The following is a 20,157-nucleotide window of genomic DNA, read 5'->3' on the forward strand; positions in this document are numbered from 1 at the left end:
TGCAACGTCATCCTGATGAGTCCCTTATCTTCTGGATCGGGAGCTGTGGAAGGTTTAAAAAAAAAAAAAAAAACAGCGACCCCTGGTGGTTGAATAGCCCGGACGCGCACTGAGAAGAGCCAGCCAAGAGCGGTCACTAAAAATCAGACTGCTGAGATATACAAACAGGCCAATGCTGGTAAGGTGTTCATTTCACCGGTGTCCCTGACGCATGCTATCATTTTCGAGGACAGTCCCTAGCTGACCTGCCTTCCCTCCCCCGCCCACACACACACACTATTTGCCCCGTCTTTTTCTGTAGCATTTTGCCCAGTAGGGCTTCTGGGTGTGGGTACTATTTTCCTCTGCCAAAAATGCGCTCCGAGCGTGTCCTAGCACACTATTCAGATGCAATGTTTGCATACATTTAAAGCAAACGAATGTGGGCTTTTCGTTTTTTTTCTTTTCCGGCGATCTGTCAATCAAACCCGCGAAAAGTCCATATTCAGCTGCAGAATGCCGCAGTTCCTTTTAGTATACAGTCAATAAAAAAGGGACAAAATGAAGCATTTTAACCAAGTGGCCATTAAGTTAGGTTCGACTCCTTTTTAAAATAGTTACAAGCTTATACAATGAGCATTTGGAGAAAGAAACGCTCTGGGTAAAAAATAATAATAAAAAACATTAACTTGGTATTTTAACCTGTATACTTTCTCTGGTTACTCTACACTGTAACCCTACCACAGTTTATGAATAGTTAGATTAGAAATTAAACACATTTTATGGACTAAACCTACATTCAAACACTAAGGAGCACCCCAGACAGTCCAAACCCAAGGATGCTTCTATACTTATGAGGCAACCAAGGGTCAACCTGCTGAAACAAAAACGACACGTACAGTTGAATCCTTCATTACTTATTGGCATATGAAAATTTATATTTCAAAATGATTAAAAATGTCTCGATTTTCCATACGACACTGATTGGAAAAGTTGCTTGATCCAGAGATGTTTATCAGTTCATGAACTAAAAACAGAGTGAGGTCATGTAAGACAATCTTGCATCAATTTCCATACAATGCCAGAGGAAAATATCACGCCAATTATACTGAGGATGATGAGGTGAGACAAAAAAAATGAAGCAGCACTAAAATACACACAACAGAAGAGGTTATCATTACACAGAGCACTCTCTTCCCTTTGCATTTCCCACCCTTAGTTCAGACGTTTCACATTAAGGAGTGAAAAAAAAAACAAAGATATAAAACACTGAGGCATCTGGATCGAGTTTCCAATGAACAGACGGAGGATAAAAGCATTTTGTACCATAAGGAAGACAAATATTGTCACTTAAACTGAATGCCCATCTTAGACGGCAGAATCAGAAAGGACTTCATCCACCACAATTCCTGAGCTACATCAAGACCTCCAGAGAGACTGACAGCTCCCACGAACGACTGTCAATCAAAACCAAAGACGGGGAACTGGGTAGGAAAGAGGCATCTTAATGACATCACAGTAACTGTTAGAGCTGTGATTAGCAGGTTACGTGGTCTGAACCCCTCTGTACCCAATCCCTGATCTCTAACAGAAATACACTGGCAACAACATAAAAATCACTGTAGCTAGCTTCAAATAAAGCTTTTTTTTTAACAAAACAAGTCAGAAAATGGGTTCATGAATTAAACTAAGCAACAGAAAGGGTGGGTAGTCAAGTGCGTCGTACTGCAATGACTTTACATCGCCAAGAGGGAGAATTAAAACAACAAAAAAGAACAGATGATTTAAAGACTCCACTGATCTACATCCCAGTTAAATAATGTGTATCACGTGTCCATCCTGGGCAGGTCATGTGCAGGAAGGTGCCACTTACATGCCAATCCACTGGGCTGCCCCTCCCCTGACAAAGAAGCCTGAGCAAATGCAGCAAACAGGACCTTGGAGACCCACTGCTGTGGGCCCCAGCAGGGGGGGGGGATCATATGACACGGGTGTCAGAGCGCAAAGTAACGTAATGTGAACCCTGCCTGGAGCCCCGCCCACTCACCAACGTGACGCCCAGGATGGCCGACAGGAAACACTCAGCACATAAAGCAAGATCTTTTTTAAACAGACTACCCAAGAATCAATTCACAACATTCCTTTTAGCTAAATACAAACGGAAATGATGCTGTAATTTCATTTGCCGCTCCCTCCACCTGCAGCCATTTTGAGGCTTGTCCAATGTCACCAGAGGGCTCTTAGCAAGGCCAGTGTGGGGCATGCCGTCAGGAAGGCATGGGCAGAAGCGTCCAGCGAAAGTCCAGTGTTGAGACTGCAAAACAATAAGTTAAAGGACTCACAGACTCGCCCTGAGTGAAGCACACAGGAGATAAGTCCTTGGTGATGTGCGTGTGTGCATCGGGCGGGGAGACGTCCTGGTGGGCAAGCCACCCTCAGATCCCCGCCCTAAGGTCAAACAGCTTCATCCTTCCTCCTCGCTTTCCCATAACTTGTATTTGTATATTTTCCTTTTTTTGAGCAGTCCCTTCACGTCCATCTTGCCACACGGCCCTTGCTTGCTGGATCCCGGCCCCCCCCACCCGGTCGACGAGCTGTGGAGAGGAACAGACCGTAATGAGCTAATTAGGATGGTTTGGTAAGTGCTCATTGGAGCAACTAGGAGGGGCAACCAAAACATCTGATTGGGTGGAATCGCCTGCTCTACAATCCGATTGGTTATCTTTCTGAACCAATCATTTTTTCGTCCTGTGCTCAGAACATTTTAGTGCAAGTGAAATTCTCAAGCTTGGAAGACATGTATGGGGGCAGGCTTGCTGCCTTCTCAAACCTTAAGTGCAATGTCTTTAATCTTGATTGGACAGCCCCTCCGCCCACCCCAAGGTATGGAGGAAACAATTCCTATTGTCACATCCTATAGAAATGCAAAACAGTATTTTTAAATCCACCATCTACTTTGTGAGTAAATGGATTTTTTTTTTTAAACCAAAGACCGATGCTAAGAGCACTGGGCATGAATTAAAGTGCTGCATTTCCAGCACTAAGCTCACAGACATCCGACTTATTTCTCTGTCCAGGGCAGAATTACGGCGAGCTGTGATATCTAAACGAGCTGAGATTTCATTCTCTCAGTCCCTCCATCACTCATGAGTACCAGAGCACCCAACACTAGCCGCTATCCGCCATCACACATTTGCAGTAACAAGAACTGGGCAAGTGGCAGAGTCACTGACAGCCGTCATGTTAATCGTGCGTGCGCTGCCGGCGGTTCCGACGGCTCACCCGGGTCACGACACCACACAGCGGCAGTTCAGACAGTCCTGGCCGCTCTCGTCTGGTGGGTTCAGCTTCCGGAGCTTATGCTGTCGGATCTCACGCACCAAGGTGTAGAAAGCATCCTCCACCCCCTGCAGACAGAGCGCCAGGTCAGTTAGTGCAGCATCACCCCAGACATGCGTGACAACGTCTTGGATAAAATTGCCACAATTTCACTACCTGAGCCAGTCCGAAGTCCATGTTCTCCCCCAACAACTTGTACCCTTTCATCTACTACCAGGATTAAAGGTTTCACCCTCATACTTACTCAGTAAAGTCTGCAGGAACATTTCTAAGATGGATTGCAAAGCCATAATTTCAAACATATTTAATCTCTTTCAGCCAGCTTCTTAAGAACAAAAAAAAAAAAAAAAAAAAAAAACGAAATCGGCGCCCGATTCTAAAATGCATGTTGCCATGGCAACCGGCACCTGACGCTGGGTTGTTGAATCTCGGCCGTGTTCGAGGACTAATCCAGCCCTCCCCTTTATACCAGAGGGACTTCCAAACTGTCTATTTGCAAGTGCATTAAACAACATCATTTGGGGGGGGGGGGGGGGGCAAAGGTGTCCTTGTGTACAGCCAGATGTGACAGAAGCTGGCTGCCCCATGGGAAGGGTGGGGTGAGTGCTTGCAAAACAGAGTCCCCCCCCCAGCTCAGGAGTGGTGATTGTTCCTCTGTCACCACCATTCACATGCTGCTCAGGGCGGGGGTGTGTGGGGGGGCGAGACACTGTGGTGGCAAGGACAGAGGTGAACATCAAAGCGTACAGCCCCTGGAAACTCAGACAGGCCTGATAACTGTCACCTTGTCACTAATGTACGGGGCTCTGTAACGACGGGGCAGGAAACAGACACAAGGAATGCCAAGCAGTCGGAGGGCGCAGTGCCCCCCGATGGCCGGGCCTGGACGTGCCGCGGTACCTGTCTCGTCTTGGCTGAGGTCTCGATGTAGGGGATGCCGTAGCTGCGTGCCAGCTCCTGCGCCTGGCGCGTGTCCACCGTGCGGGCTGGCAGGTCGCATTTGTTCCCCACCAACACCATGGGCACATCGTCCGAGTCCTTTACCCGCTTGATCTGCTCCCTGGGTCGAACACACATGTGAACGCAAGCGCACGAGGACACACACATACAGGGGGATGGACACATACGGGGACAAACACACACACACACAAATATCTTTGAGTATATTTGTTATGACATTAATCAAAATGAATGACACTCCCCCCCCCACTATATTTTTATGGACAATTTTTATAGCCCGTTAAATTCCATTTAACGCTCTATAAAATCAGCCGTAACAGACACTGTAACGACTCGTTTGTGATAGCCATTATTCAATAATGACATCATTGCCTCAAAATATTCTCTGTATAATAAAGCACCCAGGAGATGTTAACAGACAGGACCCTCACTCTTCATAAGCTAAACCTCATCCCTTCCTAAACGTGGCATCACCAGGTGCACCTGGGCATGTGACAGGCCGGACAGCAGTCAGTGCCACACTAAACGGTGTGGTTGCCAGGTGACACCCAACGCAAGTCTGCCGTAAGTCTAATCTTCCGTGCCATTGGTGGACTAAGCCAGCGGGGTCTGGCATACCCACTGAATGTCGTTTTAGAACAGTCTGCTTACCGCTTCACTCAGTCACCAGCCATTTGCTGTGCATCAGTGGGCCATTTCCACGCAAATAACCTTATTTTAAAACTTTATATGCATCCATGGAGTACAGAGAAAAGGAAAAATCTGCTATCCATCTGATATTCCGGTGCATATGATAAGTTATGTTGTCAATAGTGTTGAGAATATTTCAAGATTTCAAGAACAAGATTATCTAAATCCTAAAATCCATCTTTCTCCATTTTAAACTACCCCTGCCCCCCGCCCTGTATGCTTACTGTGTCCTTTAATGTTCCTCCTCGCCCCCCAGCCTCCCCACTATCAGGATCGATTTCATTGGCCGCGCCTCATACTCCCTCGTGCTGAGTGCTCAGCTCACTTTAGCCATGATGAATGGTACGATATGACATCATGGGGCATGAGAATTCAAGTTCCTTTTTTCGGCCACAGTCCACCCCCCCCCCCCCCAAATTCCAATGTCAAGTAATATGCTGAACACAATGTGTCATATTATAAAATCATCAGATGATCATGGCTTCAGAAGGCCGAAGCCCAGATTTAGACCTTGCTTTCTTGTTGCACATGTGACATAGGGTGTGGCGTTCATTATGTGGTGGGGTTGTTCCTACAACATCTGTGTTTACATCGTTACGGACACGCAACACACACCTGTACTGGTGAATGTCTTCAAAGGACTTGGTGTTGTTGATGGCGAAGACGCAGAGGAAACCCTCCCCGGTCCTCATATACTGGTCCCGCATGGCGCTGTACTCTTCCTGTCCAGCAGTGTCCAAGATGTCCAGAAGACACGTCTCCCCATCAATCACCACCTGCTTCCTGTACGAGTCCTGAGGGAGAAAACGGGGACATTTTCCGGTGTGGAAATGCTGGGATCCCTTACTGTTCCAACATCGGAATTCTGCCCTGGGGGTGGGGAAGCGCTCACTCTCTCACCTCGATGGTGGGGTCATACTCGTCCACGAAGTGGTTCTGGATGAGCTGAATGGTGAGGGCACTTTTGCCCACGCCCCCAGCGCCCACCACCACCAGCTTGTACTCCGTCATCTCTCCGGCTGCTGCCCGCACCCTGGGAACGAGCAAGAAAATGAGAGAGAGGGGTGAAATAAAATAGGAAAAAGGAACCGAAAGGGGAAAAAAAAGTCAAACTGCATACAGACCCCCTCATAATCAGTCTGCCTCTGATCGGAAATGTCCTCCAGGGAGATTAAATACCCCATTTGACACCATTTCACTCCACTGGCTGGAGTTGAAGACTCCCAGATCTGATTAGGATGGGTATTGGAGGGTCACAGTCGATTCATGCTCATTACACATGTCCCCTTATGCAGAGTGAGGTACAGATGGTGACCGTATATCGGTACAACATTTTGTTCACTTTCCCAAAGCTAACGGCACGACAAATCATTCACACGGTCCCAGACCATCAGAAATATCACTCGTCGTGACTACCATCACCGCTGCCACGCACGAGACGGGCTGACCGAGGAATCCCTCGGTAGCTCTACATTTCCTCGCCGTTCCGCCCTAGTTCCCGGGGTCCAGGAAGCCCCTGTGCATCTGCTACCCCACCCTTCCATACGCTAGCGTGCCTCACTTCCTGCTGAGAGCCCAGCTGTTCCCAGGAAGGGGGGTTGGGCTCTAGTAGCTCACGGAAGGCTCGCGCCACCAACACCCCCAGGCACAGCGGTTGGTCGGGGGGGAATAACAGCCCCCTTTCTCTCTCCCTTCCCCCCCTTCCTGGCCACATTTCTGACACAGCCGGGGTTAACGGTCGTATCACTGAGCGCTCAGTGAGACTCACCCTCCCCCAGCCTACAGACACTCTCCAAGCCCCATGCAGGATGGGGCTGGCCGTCCTGCCCGCAGGAGCCACATTACACTTCAGTCTTTCATTAGTTCATAAACAAGCAGAAAAACGCAAGATTTTCTTAGCTGGATAACTTGGATGTTAGGTAGTCTGGAATAAATGTAAGTGAACAAAGATTAAGTCCATTTAGCCCAGACTACCTTAAATCTTATTTCACTAAACAAGAAATCCTGCTTCGCGAAACAGACCCCAGGAATGAACCCAGAAAGGTTTATTATTGGTTTAGGCCCGCTACACTCTCACTCTAACCACTGCCTGCTCCCTCACGTTTGGAACAAGACTGAGGGAACTTCGAGCACCGTCCTGGTTTATCATACAGGACACAACATTTTAGCCGCCGATGAGACGTCACATCGTACAGACATGAGTCCAGCAACAGAGGCATTAACGCTCAATGGAACTCCCACCAGCGCCCACGCGTCAAAGGAATACCTCTTTATTTCTCCCACATCTCATCAGCTACGCCTCAAGCAGAATCCTGGATTCTCACCTTTAAAAAGCAAAACACCTGACTGAAGTGACACTATGCCTGGAGTGACTATGAACAGATGCTTATGCCATAACTGTGAAACCTGCATGCTTACGACTCCACTGCCTCGCTGGTTGTGAGGTTAAGAAAACCTGCGTGCAGCCATGCGCGAGCCCCAGCAGTCGGCCGCCTCAGTACCGGCAGGGGCGGGCGCAGTATTTGTGACAACAGCCTCATGGTGAGCAGTCAACACTGCTTCACAACACCCGCTATTTTGCCAACGTTTCTCTTCATCAAAATGAATGCCCTTTTGAAATTTTAGAGGGCGTGGACATTAGGAATTGTAGACATGTGTTCGTCACTGAACAGACTCCCTACATGACGCAGAGTCGCTGTCCCCCTAAGGGCCCATACTGTAGGTGCTGATGCTTGCGATCGCAGCGAGGACTCGGAGAGACGGACTATTCGCAGACAGACGGGGCAGCCGAGAAAACCGTCAGAGCGGCTGAGGAAGCCGCCAGTGGGGCGATAATGAGTGGACCCTCCTGCTGACCCCCGGAGTGAGGAAATTAAACGCCGCAGAAACGTCCATCTGTGGAAGAGGACACGGCTCGTACCGGCGTGACCTACCCAAGGGTAAGAACGTGAACCTGCTGAAGAAATAATAAATAAATGTCTGAATGAGAGTAAACGGAATCACAGCCCCCTGGAACTTTGTTTCTCGGGTTGTGACTCCGTAATTGTAGTGATGAACAGTGGGCATCCTACATGAATGGGGGGGGGGAGGTAATTCAAATACGATACTGTGCAGGCCTGCCAAGCATTTACTCTTGAGCAAAAGTACAAGACTGAACTACAGCGACCATCTTGGACACTTAACGAGCAACATTACCTAGAAATGGTCTATATCAAGGCTAGTCATTTAACTGTCCCAGTTAAAAGAGAAATCATTTTGGATGATATTTCCAGGCTCTCATTGGGCTGGTACATCATTTGTCCATCTGTCCCACCCTATTCATGTTAACAGCCAATCATAATTGGCCACCCACAATGCAATGACATTTTGAAGCTGACGGCAGGTGCCACAAGCTTCCCCGCTCTCTCGTCTCCAGGGCAGCTTCCTTCGAGGGGGAAAATAAAAATCTATGGCTTCTCATTTGCTATCATTTTCATAATCTGGCTCCTACTCGGAACTAATTAGGCCGCCCTGATGTATATGGTAATAAGATCCCAATAAGGGGAACAATGGGGCCACAAGTCAAAACCCTTAAATTACAAAATAAAACAAAAATGATTCCCCATCTGTCAGGGCCGACTAGGTTACCAGACTATTAATACTTCCACGGGGATGCAGGAGAAGCCACCGGAACGTTTCCGTGGCGTCGGGGAATAAGGGGTCTTCCGCAAATTGGTGGGGGTGACGGTATGAGAGCGGAGCTCCCCCCACATCCCTTCTCTATGGGTGTCTGAATTCCAGGTACAGATTTTTTTTTTTATGCCAGACGCGCCAAAAATGGGAGCCAGGCGTATCAGCCGAGCGTGGAGAGTGACGCGCCTGGAGAGCGGCCTCATCCGTTTCAATAACAACCAGGTGCTGGCTTGAGATGCCGCCCCCCTCCCCGAGCGGAACCCTTCTGCCCAGTTACAAGGAGGAGCTATTAAAATGAGAACAGCGGGACCCATAAATCAGACGGTTTTTATTAAAGTCCCTTGGAAGGGAATATGCCCCGACCGGCAGCAAGGATACGGGCGGCTGGTGGCTATATCCATTTACGAAAGCAGCCGGTAACATGATACAATGGCAAAAAACATCAGCAGGAACAATGAGATGGTATGATATGAGAATTACTATGGAAACGACATCATCTACCTGAGCGAGAGAGAGAGAGAGAGAGAGAGAGAGAGAGAGAGAGAGCCAAACATCTCTGACCCTATACATTTCCACTGACATCCTCCGCTATACCTTCTTGCCCACTGGGCTGAATCCAACCAGACAAACACACAAAAATGGCTGACATTTGTTTTCATAACAGCCCATACATCAAATATAAAGCGAGAGCCGTGGGAGGTGGGAGTCTTAGCTCATACGGAGCCTCTGGATCCAGAAGGCAAATAAAAGAGCGGCCTGGTGGGTTTGTTGTGCATCTCTGCCCGCCCCAGCTTCAGTCCCCAGGGGGACCAAGGCCTACCACGCCTCGGTAAAATCAGCCGCAAACAAGGAACAAGACACTGGAACATACAGCACCAACTTGCACTGACAACCATCATGAAGGCTAATGCTAGATGCTAAATAAGACAAAGGCTAACGCTAACCACTATCCATCACACAGGCCAACGTGAAAGGTTAGCGCTAATCCCCTCAAAACTAGCCAGACACTAGTTACTTTAGGTCCAGCCTTGGGTGCAGTCTCCCTCTGACAGCTACCCTGCCTATTCCAAGCCAGGCTTATACAACACAAGTGTCCTTTGATCACAGATCCATATTCACTTATTGCCTTATTAGCATTTCTACATCTCGCCTAAGAACCCAGCCCCCCCCACACACACACACACACCACACAGGTATCTGACCTCGGCTGGACATCTGCTTCTCTCTCAGGTGAAAAGCCATCGAACCCAAAACAAAATAGGTGACACTGATGTCAGGGAAGTGAATGACAAGGCAGAGGGAACAAATGTGTCCGCAGGATGGATGTATATTGAAAAAGGCAGAAAAGGCGTGAATTAAACCAGTGCAAGGAACCATCCCTGTGTAATGTGTCACTGCAGCTGTTTAAACATGAGGAAGGCGACACACTGGATGGGAAGCCAGTCCATCACTGCACTGTCCAGGACACTTCAAGCATAACAGTGGCTAACTTGTCTGCTTCCTTCTGGTAAATCCTTACAATGGACACAGCAGCAAGCTTTATATTAGGATGAGTTCCTTCTTACAAACAGTTTTACATTAGACAGACAGACTCACTATGAGGACACTGCAAACCACCAAACCAGAAGCCCTCTACTTGAACTTGCATCTGCATTTCTTGGAGAGTCACAGGAAACGATACCTCCTGACAGCACAAATCAGATGACACATCAAGCAGAACCTCGGCCAGCGGCCATGCGTCGCATCGCTTTGCCAATCTCTTTGGCGCTACACGCCTCTCACGCTGCACAGCGAGCACAAAAATGAGATTTGCAGGGCACAGAAACGGCTCCGTCATCAATACCGCAGGACCAAGCTCGCCAGGATGTGGCAAACCTTGGTAGTCAGCATGGCATCATTACAGTAGCAGGCACTTCTGGAGAAAGCACCTGACGTCAGCTGACTGCAAAAAGAGGCGTGGTCAGAAGCTAAACCTGATTGGTCCGCCGAACCTAGTTGCCCCGCCCATGCACACCAAGCTCCATGGCGACTGCTGGATTTAGACTGTGTCTGAGCCCTGGACACGCTAGGTAAACAACTGTACAGAATTCAACGTTATGGAAGCACCCCTCATCCACAGTCAAGAGACATTAATAAATCAGTCATCACCCATAAAGTCTTATACGTGACGCGAAACAACCACATATCCTGCTTCTGCGTCCGTCTGAAATGCGGAGGAGGGCATTGATGCCCTATGATGTGTCAGTAAGAGGCCATGATCAATGTGCGACACCAGGACAGATAACAACTATCTGCTTTACAGAACACAAGCTTAGTCAGCCATCTGTTTTAAAAAAAAAGACCATAGAAGATTTACTGCAAGGGATGAGTTCAGTTTTATGGTCCGGCCTGACATGTTTATGCCTAATTTACACAGCAGGGTGGGTCGAGGTCCCACACGGAAGGAGTGGGTTGACGGATGGGGCTGGGGGGGGGGGGGGGGGGGGGGTCAGTGATAGTGAAGGAGAGGCGCTGGCACAGACCCAGATATCACATGGCTCTGCAGCAACCCAAATCCCACAAGCGCCCCTCCCATTATTGTTGTATCTAACCAGTGATCCGGCCCCAGTCCACAGTAAACCCAGCACACGTTTGTCAAGCAAATGGATGAGCAGATGAATCTCATGGGTCTACTGCATAAAAGTCAGTCTACCGTCAATGGATTCCCCCATCCCCGTCCCTTGAGGAGCCAAGGGAAACGCCGTTGGCCGAGGCCCCCCCGTAATGCGAGCGGGGATCTGCCCGTACGTTTTGGGAGCCATATTTCTGCTTCGCCTCCCTGACCGTGAAGGACCTGCTCCAAGAGGAAACAGGAACCGTCACTCCCGGATTCTCGTCCCCGTCGCTCTTAAACCCATCGGCTCAAAGACAATAAGCGAAAAAGCTCAACCGATGCCAGCTTGTAAATTAAAAACAGAAATCGCTTCTTTCTCAGAAATTCAGGAGGATTAAGGACCCAAGAGTAAGCCACTCGCCGGGACTTTGATGACTTTTAGTTGCTTGCTCTCTTCCCAACTCTGTGTGGGTCCAAGTGAGAGCCAACCACACACAAGAGTGACAAACAACAGTGAGTCTGATCCGAAGATTAATGCTCCATGCCAAAGCAAGCTGGGACTCCAGGAGGACCGTAATTGGTCCATCATCCCTGCTGCCTACATCTACAATGGCTCAGGCACAAGACAAATAAACAGCCTGAAAGCTACCAACGCCTTCAAACTAGAATAGAAGGCTCACCATATATATTTTTTCTCATTTAGATGTGATTGAACATTCTCAGGGATACCCCCTCCCCAATCACAGAGATTTCGTATGTGTCCTCTTAGTTAGCGGGTCAAGATCTTGATGTACAATGCATGAAATATGGGCCAGAAGCATGTCACAATTTAATGCCTTTTCCAAGGTTCATCAGGTCCAGGTTGGAGCCAAACAAATGATTAAAGGTCAAACAGCCTTCTCCGCACGGCCGCTGCGCTGCTACACCCCTACTCTGAAAAAGATCAGTAAATATAACCGTCCACCTTTGATGGGGGGGGGATTAACAGGTCACTCTGAAACCCTATCTCGCTGCCTGGACCCTGAGGATATCATTACAGGGGAGATTTAAAGAGACCTTGAGTAGAGTCCTAGAAATGCGTCTCAGTTCATCTCTCTTAAAAATATACTTAAAATAACATGGGGGGCCAAGCTTTGAGATGCCCCACTCCCCGTGACACTGTCCCTCCCCCGTGAGGCAGCAATACTAGCTGGAAACACCATTAGCATCAGGCTTCTGAAGAAATGCTAACTCTCACACACGTTTCGTTTTTCTACCTGTGTATTCCGGCAGACTGTTGCATTGCCTAAGATCTCCCAGCCTTCCTCTGACTTTGATTATCCATCCCCACACCCGAGGTTTTCCACTCAAAGGTGATGTCATGGGCTCTCTCAGGAGAATGAGGAACCTCCAGCTTATTTTTTCCAATTAGTCAACTGGCATATCGCAAAAGGAAGGACAACCAAGTGCACAGGCTTCTACCGGAAGCCGAGGGTAGCGGAGCTCACTCGTACAGATTGCTAAACCATGGCAATCTCAGCTCTAGTCACATTCCTTAGCCTTTGGTCATAGTCAGAAACATGATTTGTACATAATACTGTCATGCAAATGCCAAAGTCAGGGGCTTCCCCACCAAGTTACAGGAGAACACCGAAAACAAAAAACGTTCAGCTGGGAAGAATATTCGTAGCATTTTTAAAACATCCGAAACAAGTGTTACACGTAGAAATTGAGCTGTATGACCTAAACAGAAATGCCAGTAGCCTAAAATCATTCCAGGTACAGGACTCTCTCATATGCGCCCCCACACACCCACACAGATATAGAAGGCGCAGTTTCACAGGGGAAATCTGGTGCCCTTTCTGTGAGACGAAGACGACGGACTTCCCCTTTAAGTGAACGGTTTTAGAATGATTTTGCGTGTTCGTTTAATGAGACCCGCAGAAATGACACGGCTTTGATTGTTCATCTCCTGGCGTCACCAATCTGGCGGCCAAATGCAGCCGCTAGATACCGAGTAACGGCGACGCGAATCTGCCGCATGGTAGAAAGCAGCCTGTACTGGCAAATCTGCCATAACTGTACATCTGAAGGCCCGTTCTTACACACAACAGAAGAAAAACCTTTAAAAATATCACTTAAAGCTTAAATTTGTTTGCAGATTCAATCTGTATCATGATTTTTTGCTGAAAAGCATTTCAGGTCAACATTTAAAAGTAAAGACCAAGGCTCCAACGTCACACACATCCGTCGTGTGTCGTTCAGTTACATATGTTTTGGCTTGGAATGCACAGTGAAACAAGTGCATCGACACAGCCGACACCTAAATTCACAAGTAGATATTCAACGCAGAAAACATTATGCTAATTGTGGCCGCGAGTTGGTCCATCTCACGTTACTTAAATCAGTAGTTTAAGAACATTTTCGCTTCCTCCAACACCGAAAACAAAGCAGTCAGACCAAGACTGTCTGTAAGCTCCATAATGCTGAATTCAGATGTGCTCATAGAAGTACATCCAACATGCTAACTCGTCCAAGTGTGTGACCACCGTCAGAAAAAAGGCACAGCACTGGTAAAGGTACAAACGACATTCATGTACCTACAATGGTACAGAATGGTTCATTTACCTACAGCTGGGGCACAACATACAGGCCCTTGAGGGTACAGCCCCAGTGATAAGTAATGGTCCCCTCGTAAGTACAAACTGGTACTTATTTACCGACAGTCTATGGCTGGAGGACGGCAGAAATAGCCTCTCCAAGTTAGTCTGTCCTCGGCATCTAAGGCGCTAACTACAGCCATAGCAGCAAACACGCCATTTAGTTCATTATAACTTTATGATGCAGTTTTATTTTTTAGTTAATTTTACATATTAGTTTTCAAATGAGCATCTTTTACATTTTGTCATTCAGACCCATCGACACACACATTGTGTTTGCTTTACAACAGCCCCTAACTGTTTGCATTTTTAATAAACTATTTCAAAACAAATGTAAAAAATAATACCGCACCAATCTGTGAACCGATAACTGAGGTGTGTTTTGTTTACCATTATACCATAGTAAAGACAGCCTTCTTACGTCAATTAGCTTTTAGTGGCCTGTTTAATGTTGTGTCACAAGTGGTTGTGTTGCACACGCAACTATGGGATTGTGGTCATCCAACTCGGGGGGGGGGCGGGAGAGATGCGCACAAACATTACTGCCATTGCCAGAATATTTTACTCCAGCAAATCTGGCCGATATCTTTGCTCATGTCAAAACATCCGAACATGCGAACCCCACACACAAAGGGAGGTGTGAAGCATCACCGATCCCCACCGAGTCGCCCTGCTGGCCACATACTTACTGCGCAGGTGTGTTTTAAATGCGACCTTGTCTTTCCTTCCTCAAAGAAAAGTGCTTCATAGAAATTCATCAGGTCGACAGGAATGTGAGACCAACGCTCTCCTGACCGGTCAAACAGCACATTTATCAGAAGGCAGCCGAACGGGACCAGGGACCTGGGATACCTAGCCCACAAACCAGTGGAGGGAATGGATTCCCCATGCTCCCCCCTAAAACAACACATGCCCCCCCCTTGGCTGTGCCATTACGGTATTTTAAAATGACCTTAAAAGACTCGTATATGAGCAAACCCATATGAGCAGAGATACATGCCCCCCTACAGGGGTAATTGATTTTTAATGGAACGATGATTTGGGGCGGCAGGGTGCCTCATTAAGTGGCACTGTTGCTTCACACCTCTAGGGCTGGGGGGGTTGGAATCCCGCCCCCGCTTTGTGTGTGGAGACTGCACGTCCTACAGTTAGGCATCTCTGAATCGTCCGTCTGATTATGTGCCTGGTGTCCCAGCCAGGCTGTACCCCTGCCCTGTGCCCATTACAGCCTGGGATACCCCCCCCCCCATGGCCTTTGCAGCCAGAGATACCCCTCCCCCCTCCATCCAGCATAAGCAATTAGACGATAGATGGATGATGACACTAAAAGGAATCTCTCCAGGGAAGCACAAGACACAGGCCTTGAAAGCCCAGTCCAGCTCACACAACCCCACCTGCCCCCCCCCCTCCCAGTCACCCTGACCCCCCCTCCCCCCTCAGCAGCCTCTGACATAATTTCCCAGTGGCTTCATCGGCCTGTGTAAATCCCAGGAGGAGATCTTGTGCCACTTCAACGCTGGGCAACAGAAGGGCAAGGTCATCGTTTAATATGTCTGCTAGCTTAGCAGCCGCTAAAATGAAAGGAGGGGTGTTGGGTTCTCTCAGCATGCCTGCAGCAAATGAATTGGGAAGCTGCAAGCCTGAAACACAGGAGCAAGACTGAAAACGAACATCCTAAACAGGGGGCGACAAACCTTGAAACATTTAGTAAAATTGTCAAACTCGGGAAATATTATCTGGCTCGAAATACTGCTAGAGCCCAAGCCTGACCTTACGACAGTCACTTATGCCTTCACGCTTGAATGGCAGGGAATCCCTAACTGGTCTGTTTTCTTTTCTTTTTGAAGTGGGAGGTTCACAATTTGGAAAAAGTTGAAACCCCCCCCTTTCTAAAACAAAGCTACACCTGGGGTACATAATGGAAACAGATTTTAATGCTCAATCGGCTCATTGGTTCCCAGTAGCTGCTCTCCTGGGGTGCCCGTTTACATGATTCTAGACTCTTTTAGAAGCTGAAATGTGCCCCTGGATCCCTTGGGTGGGGGTAGGATGACAAACACAGTCTGCCTGGGTGGGGCGGGCATGAGCAGTCATATGTGTACCCCCCCCCCCCAAAAAAAAAAAAATCGCCATGCTACATGGTGGCAGGGTGGGAATGTACGGAAAACTATCCCCTCCCCACCACCAGAGGTTACTCTTTGGGTGTAGCACAGATCAACGAGAACAGGCGAAACTGGCAAGTCAGGAGCTACAGAAGTGTCACATGACCAGCACTAGAGGCAGATGGGAAAAGGGAGGTCGGGCACATTAACCTAGAACCTAAGGCACACATACCTAGTTTACATCCACTCCATAAGCTGGAGAAGACCCACTACATGCACAAGTTTGCACACACACACACACACACACACAACATTCATGCAAAACGCGTGTGAAAAAACCCATGTGTTCCTAAAAGGACCGGTGCAGAAAAGTCAAACAACAATCCTGAATATAAGACAAAAATAAAATCAGTTCTCAACCATCGCAGCCCCCTCCCTCTCCCAGAAGCAGTTCAATTAATTGATCAATAATATCCATTACGCCAGTCAGGGCTGGATGGAGCAGAGGGATAACAGGCCATACAGAAGAGCACAGCATCTTAAACACATATCCAAACTGAAGTTCCTTGGTTGCCTTCCGAGGAACTGACTGGTTTTCCTGTTCCCAACCAGATTAGACTGGGAAAATCCAAGGGAGTTGATCCTCTCTGGCGCTACGCCAGAAAGAATCCCCCAGCCCAAATCCTGTCAATAGCACCTCTCCCCCACCACACAAGACCTCATTGTTATGGGAAATCAGACAGACAAAACAGCCCCCACCCCGAAAACACCCCACAATGCATCATGCTCCTGACAAACGCAGCAGTAAAGCAAAAGACTCTACTATATATAGCATGTAACCATAAACAGTAATGTTAAAGATCAAAAGTAGATTTGCGAGGTACAGCCAAGAGATAAATCTACGTGCTTGATTAAAGCGGAGGAGCCAATGTTGTATATCGTTCTGCAAAGCAGGGATAATCAACAAATTTATGAAAGACAAAACGCAGGCAAAAATCAGATGGATGCAAGCAACATAAAAAGGTAACCAACTAAGAAGTTCATATGGTTTAATTCAAAATGACGCTACATGAGCGCAACTACAGAATCCACTTAAGGGACTAAACATTGTCATCAGTGCATATCAAAAGGGTGAACTGTCTTTTGTCCAACTAGATTGCCAATTGTGATACTAAAATATGCTCCGCTTCAGATCACAGGTCCCCATACCTTACCAACGGTAAAATACAACAATAAGATTAAATATGGGGGGAAGGAAACATCGATCGGTCTGTGTGATGTCGGCATGTCCGCCACCTCACCGACTCCTGATGCGACCCGGTTATGTTTTCGGTGCAATTCTGAAGCAACTGCTGCTTATTTAACCACTGCGTTTCTTGGAGGGGGGTTAGGCTTTATTTGTAATGCACGGCTCAGATGACGCAAACTTCTGCGAGTAAACAAACAAGAAGCAATCAGTCTCAGGACCGACGCAAACGAAAAACCAGGAGTTTAAATGAGCTCCGTCCCAGACGCCGGTTCTGGGGATGGGCTTCCGCAGCGCCTGCAGCCTTTCAATGGGCGTCTCCCTCGCAGACACGGACGCAATGGGGCCCAACACTTAAACTGGCAACAACTAGTAACGATGTTTCGCCACCGTCACAGTTGAGTAACTAACCCACAACTGTTGAGGACAAACCGAAGGCGTCCTGCTCCTGCCAGCCTGTCCGTCTTTGTCTGCCCCCGCGTCTCGGCAGTGATCTCCCTCCGTGAAGTTTAAATCATTGACCGACAATTACTAGTACACAGTTGCTGACTAGTACTAGTGGTGCCTGGTAATCGGAGAGCCGGCGCTTTTAAACGCTCGCAGTAAATCCGATCTTAACACATAAATATTTGGCGTTAAAGCGTCCTTGTGTAAGTCGAGGAGATGAGTGTTAAAAGCAAGAAACCCTCCGTGCGCCGCATTTATGCTGTTGGTGTCAGGGAGTGTGATTTGATTTTTGTTAATGTATTTATATTTTCGGTGGATTCGCCAGATTCCCTGTGGACAAGACAAAAAAACCCATAGAAACCATCGAAGGTGCCCAGCCAGACGAAATGTGGAAAAGAAGACATTATACAGATAACGCAGGACTCAACATTTAGCCTACTTACAATAAATATCGTCCTCCTGGTCAGCAGATGCGATGTGGTCCTCCGGAGAAAGACGAGCGAAAGCAATGCAATTGAAACAGCCCTAAGCTGCAAAACCAAGCGTGTCGCCCCTCGCCCCTTTTCCACTATCGCCTCGCTTTTGAAGCCGCCCAGATCCCTGCTAGCTGGAATCACTCTAACTGGGAATTTCCTCCCCGGCCAGGGAGCATTTGACCGCCGACGGCGAAGTGGGGACGCAGCGAACAATGTGCTCCGGAGCGGGAGAGGGGAGCCGAGAGCGCCGCAGCCCACGCCCAGCCCCGCTCAGCCGATCCGCCCCTTGGAAGACCCGCCCCGCCGGTGTTCGTCAGCTTCCAGTTTATTGGGTTCATCGTAACTTTAGCCGTAGTATTACTGGCCCTCAATCCGCTTCTGAGGGCAGATCGATAGGGGCTATCATACGGGCGGGGGATCTGTTATTTATTATGCCTAATATAAAAATAGTGTCCTTGTAATGCTAGTTTGAATACCACTTCATGCAGTCTGACGAAGGCTGTTTTATTGAGACGCCTGATCTGTATATAGACCGGTGCCCATATAGGTTCACTACAGTTTTTAGTGATTTTGGTGACAGTAGTCACCTTTTTGATGCTCATATGTTTATATATTATACCGGTTTTTAATTTATCTTATTTAAGAAATACGTGATACGTGTGGATTTTAGATAATTTGTGTTGTTGCATGTGTTATTGATAATGACAAGATCATTGTTAAGGATTAAAAAAGAGTTCAATAAAGGTCTTGTTTATAAAGTTCTAAAATGCTAATGGTGAGATTGTCATAGATGCTTCAGATGTAGAGATATCGCGGAGGTCATTTGCAAACATTGTGAAAAGTACCTCTCCAAAACTGCCTTGCATTGTAAAGGCACGGAGTAAATTTTCTTGACTAGATATGTCATTAATCTCTTATTACAAAATGTAAAGCTCAGAGTTGATTTTCAAATGGAAGTTAAAATCTGTTCAGCTCTCTGTGAACAAAGCTGGGTCTGATATCGACAAGGACACCCACATTAAGGTGTTACCCAGGGTTTATGTCGATAATAACATCCTAATGAAATTTAAATTGGATGCTGTAGCATACTGAGCTTTTTGCAATTATAAACTGAAAGCCTTCATTCATCCACCCATTTTCTGTAACCACTTGTCTTATTCTGGGTCACTGGGGGTCTGAAGACCATCCCAGAGGATACGGGTGCAAAGGCAGGGAATAACCCAGGATGGGGTGCCAGGCCATCGCAGGGCACACTCACACACCTATGGGCAGCTTGGTAACTCCAATTAACCTCAGCATGTTTCAACAGTGCTAATCACTCTGCCACCCTAAACTGGATACTATTACAGTATGAGATTATAATTAAATTTTCAATTAATCAACCCATCCATCCATCCATCCATCCATTTTCTTCATGTGAAGGCTGCGGTGCAGTAGCCTAAAACGGAATACCCAGACTTCCCTCTCCCCAGCCACCTCCTCCAGCTCTTCCAGGGTGATACCAAGGTGTTCCTAGACCAGCTTAGACATCCCTCCAGCGTGTCCTAGGTCTGTCCTGCGGTCTCCTCCAGGTAGAGTCTGCCAGAAGCACCTCCCCAGGGAGATGCCCAGGAGGCATGTTTGATAGATGCCCGAACCACCAACCTTTTGCTGTGATCTGTGTGTGTCTCAGGGAGAGCAGGATGGCGTAAGTGAAAAGAGAATTTCCCCATGGGGATGAATAAAGTATCACTTTATTCTACCTGTCAGCTGCTTCAGGAATTGCCTGAGCTTAGAAGGCCTCCCTCTTCATCCTGACAGCTCGCTTTACCGCTGGTGTCCGCCGCTGGGTCTGGGGCTTACGGCTGTGACAGGCACCAACATCCTTCCTGCCACAGCTCCACATCAACAAAGAAGGCACAGAACATGGCCCCTTGGGACTCAGTGAGGAGGTGTGACAGCATAGCTCCTAGGATCACAGTGAAGCACAACCCCTCCACCACAATAAGCCGGAGATTTATTTATTCTTTTTTTT

At 47.8% G+C, this 20,157-nt stretch overlaps 1 protein-coding gene across 2 annotated transcripts; it reads right to left on the reverse strand.

Annotated features, from left to right (window-relative positions):
- Positions 1–56: 56 nt before the first annotated feature.
- LOC125728086 (GTPase HRas) lies at positions 57–18,364 on the reverse strand. Of its 2 annotated transcripts, none has more exons than XM_049005158.1 (6): positions 18,111–18,364; positions 5,869–6,001; positions 5,584–5,762; positions 4,219–4,378; positions 3,262–3,386; positions 57–2,573 (listed from the first exon to the last, which is right to left on the reverse strand). In XM_049005158.1, exons 2-5 carry the CDS (start codon positions 5,977–5,979, stop codon positions 3,267–3,269), a joined length of 570 nt encoding a protein of 189 aa, XP_048861115.1. In that variant the 5' UTR covers positions 5,980–6,001; positions 18,111–18,364; the 3' UTR covers positions 57–2,573; positions 3,262–3,266. The 2 variants fall into 2 exon arrangements, with proteins under 2 accessions (XP_048861115.1, XP_048861116.1); XM_049005159.1 differs by lacking the exon at positions 18,111–18,364 and adding an exon at positions 17,276–17,418.
- Positions 18,365–20,157: the final 1,793 nt, after the last annotated feature.

Source organism: Brienomyrus brachyistius, unplaced genomic scaffold (assembly GCF_023856365.1).
Source record: "Brienomyrus brachyistius isolate T26 unplaced genomic scaffold, BBRACH_0.4 scaffold154, whole genome shotgun sequence".
Lineage (NCBI taxonomy): Eukaryota > Metazoa > Chordata > Actinopteri > Osteoglossiformes > Mormyridae > Brienomyrus > Brienomyrus brachyistius.

Excerpts from the sequence above, each read along its gene's own strand:
- LOC125728086 (XM_049005158.1), bottom strand. The coding sequence starts at position 5,979 with ATGACGGAGTACAAGCTGGTGGTGGTGGGCGCTGGGGGCGTGGGCAAA. Across the intron at positions 4,379-5,583 it reads GAAGACATTCACCAGTACAG|GGAGCAGATCAAGCGGGTAA; the intron begins GTGTGTGTTGCG and ends TGTTCGACCCAG. Across the intron at positions 3,387-4,218 it reads CCTCAGCCAAGACGAGACAG|GGGGTGGAGGATGCTTTCTA; the intron begins GTACCGCGGCAC and ends CTCTGTCTGCAG.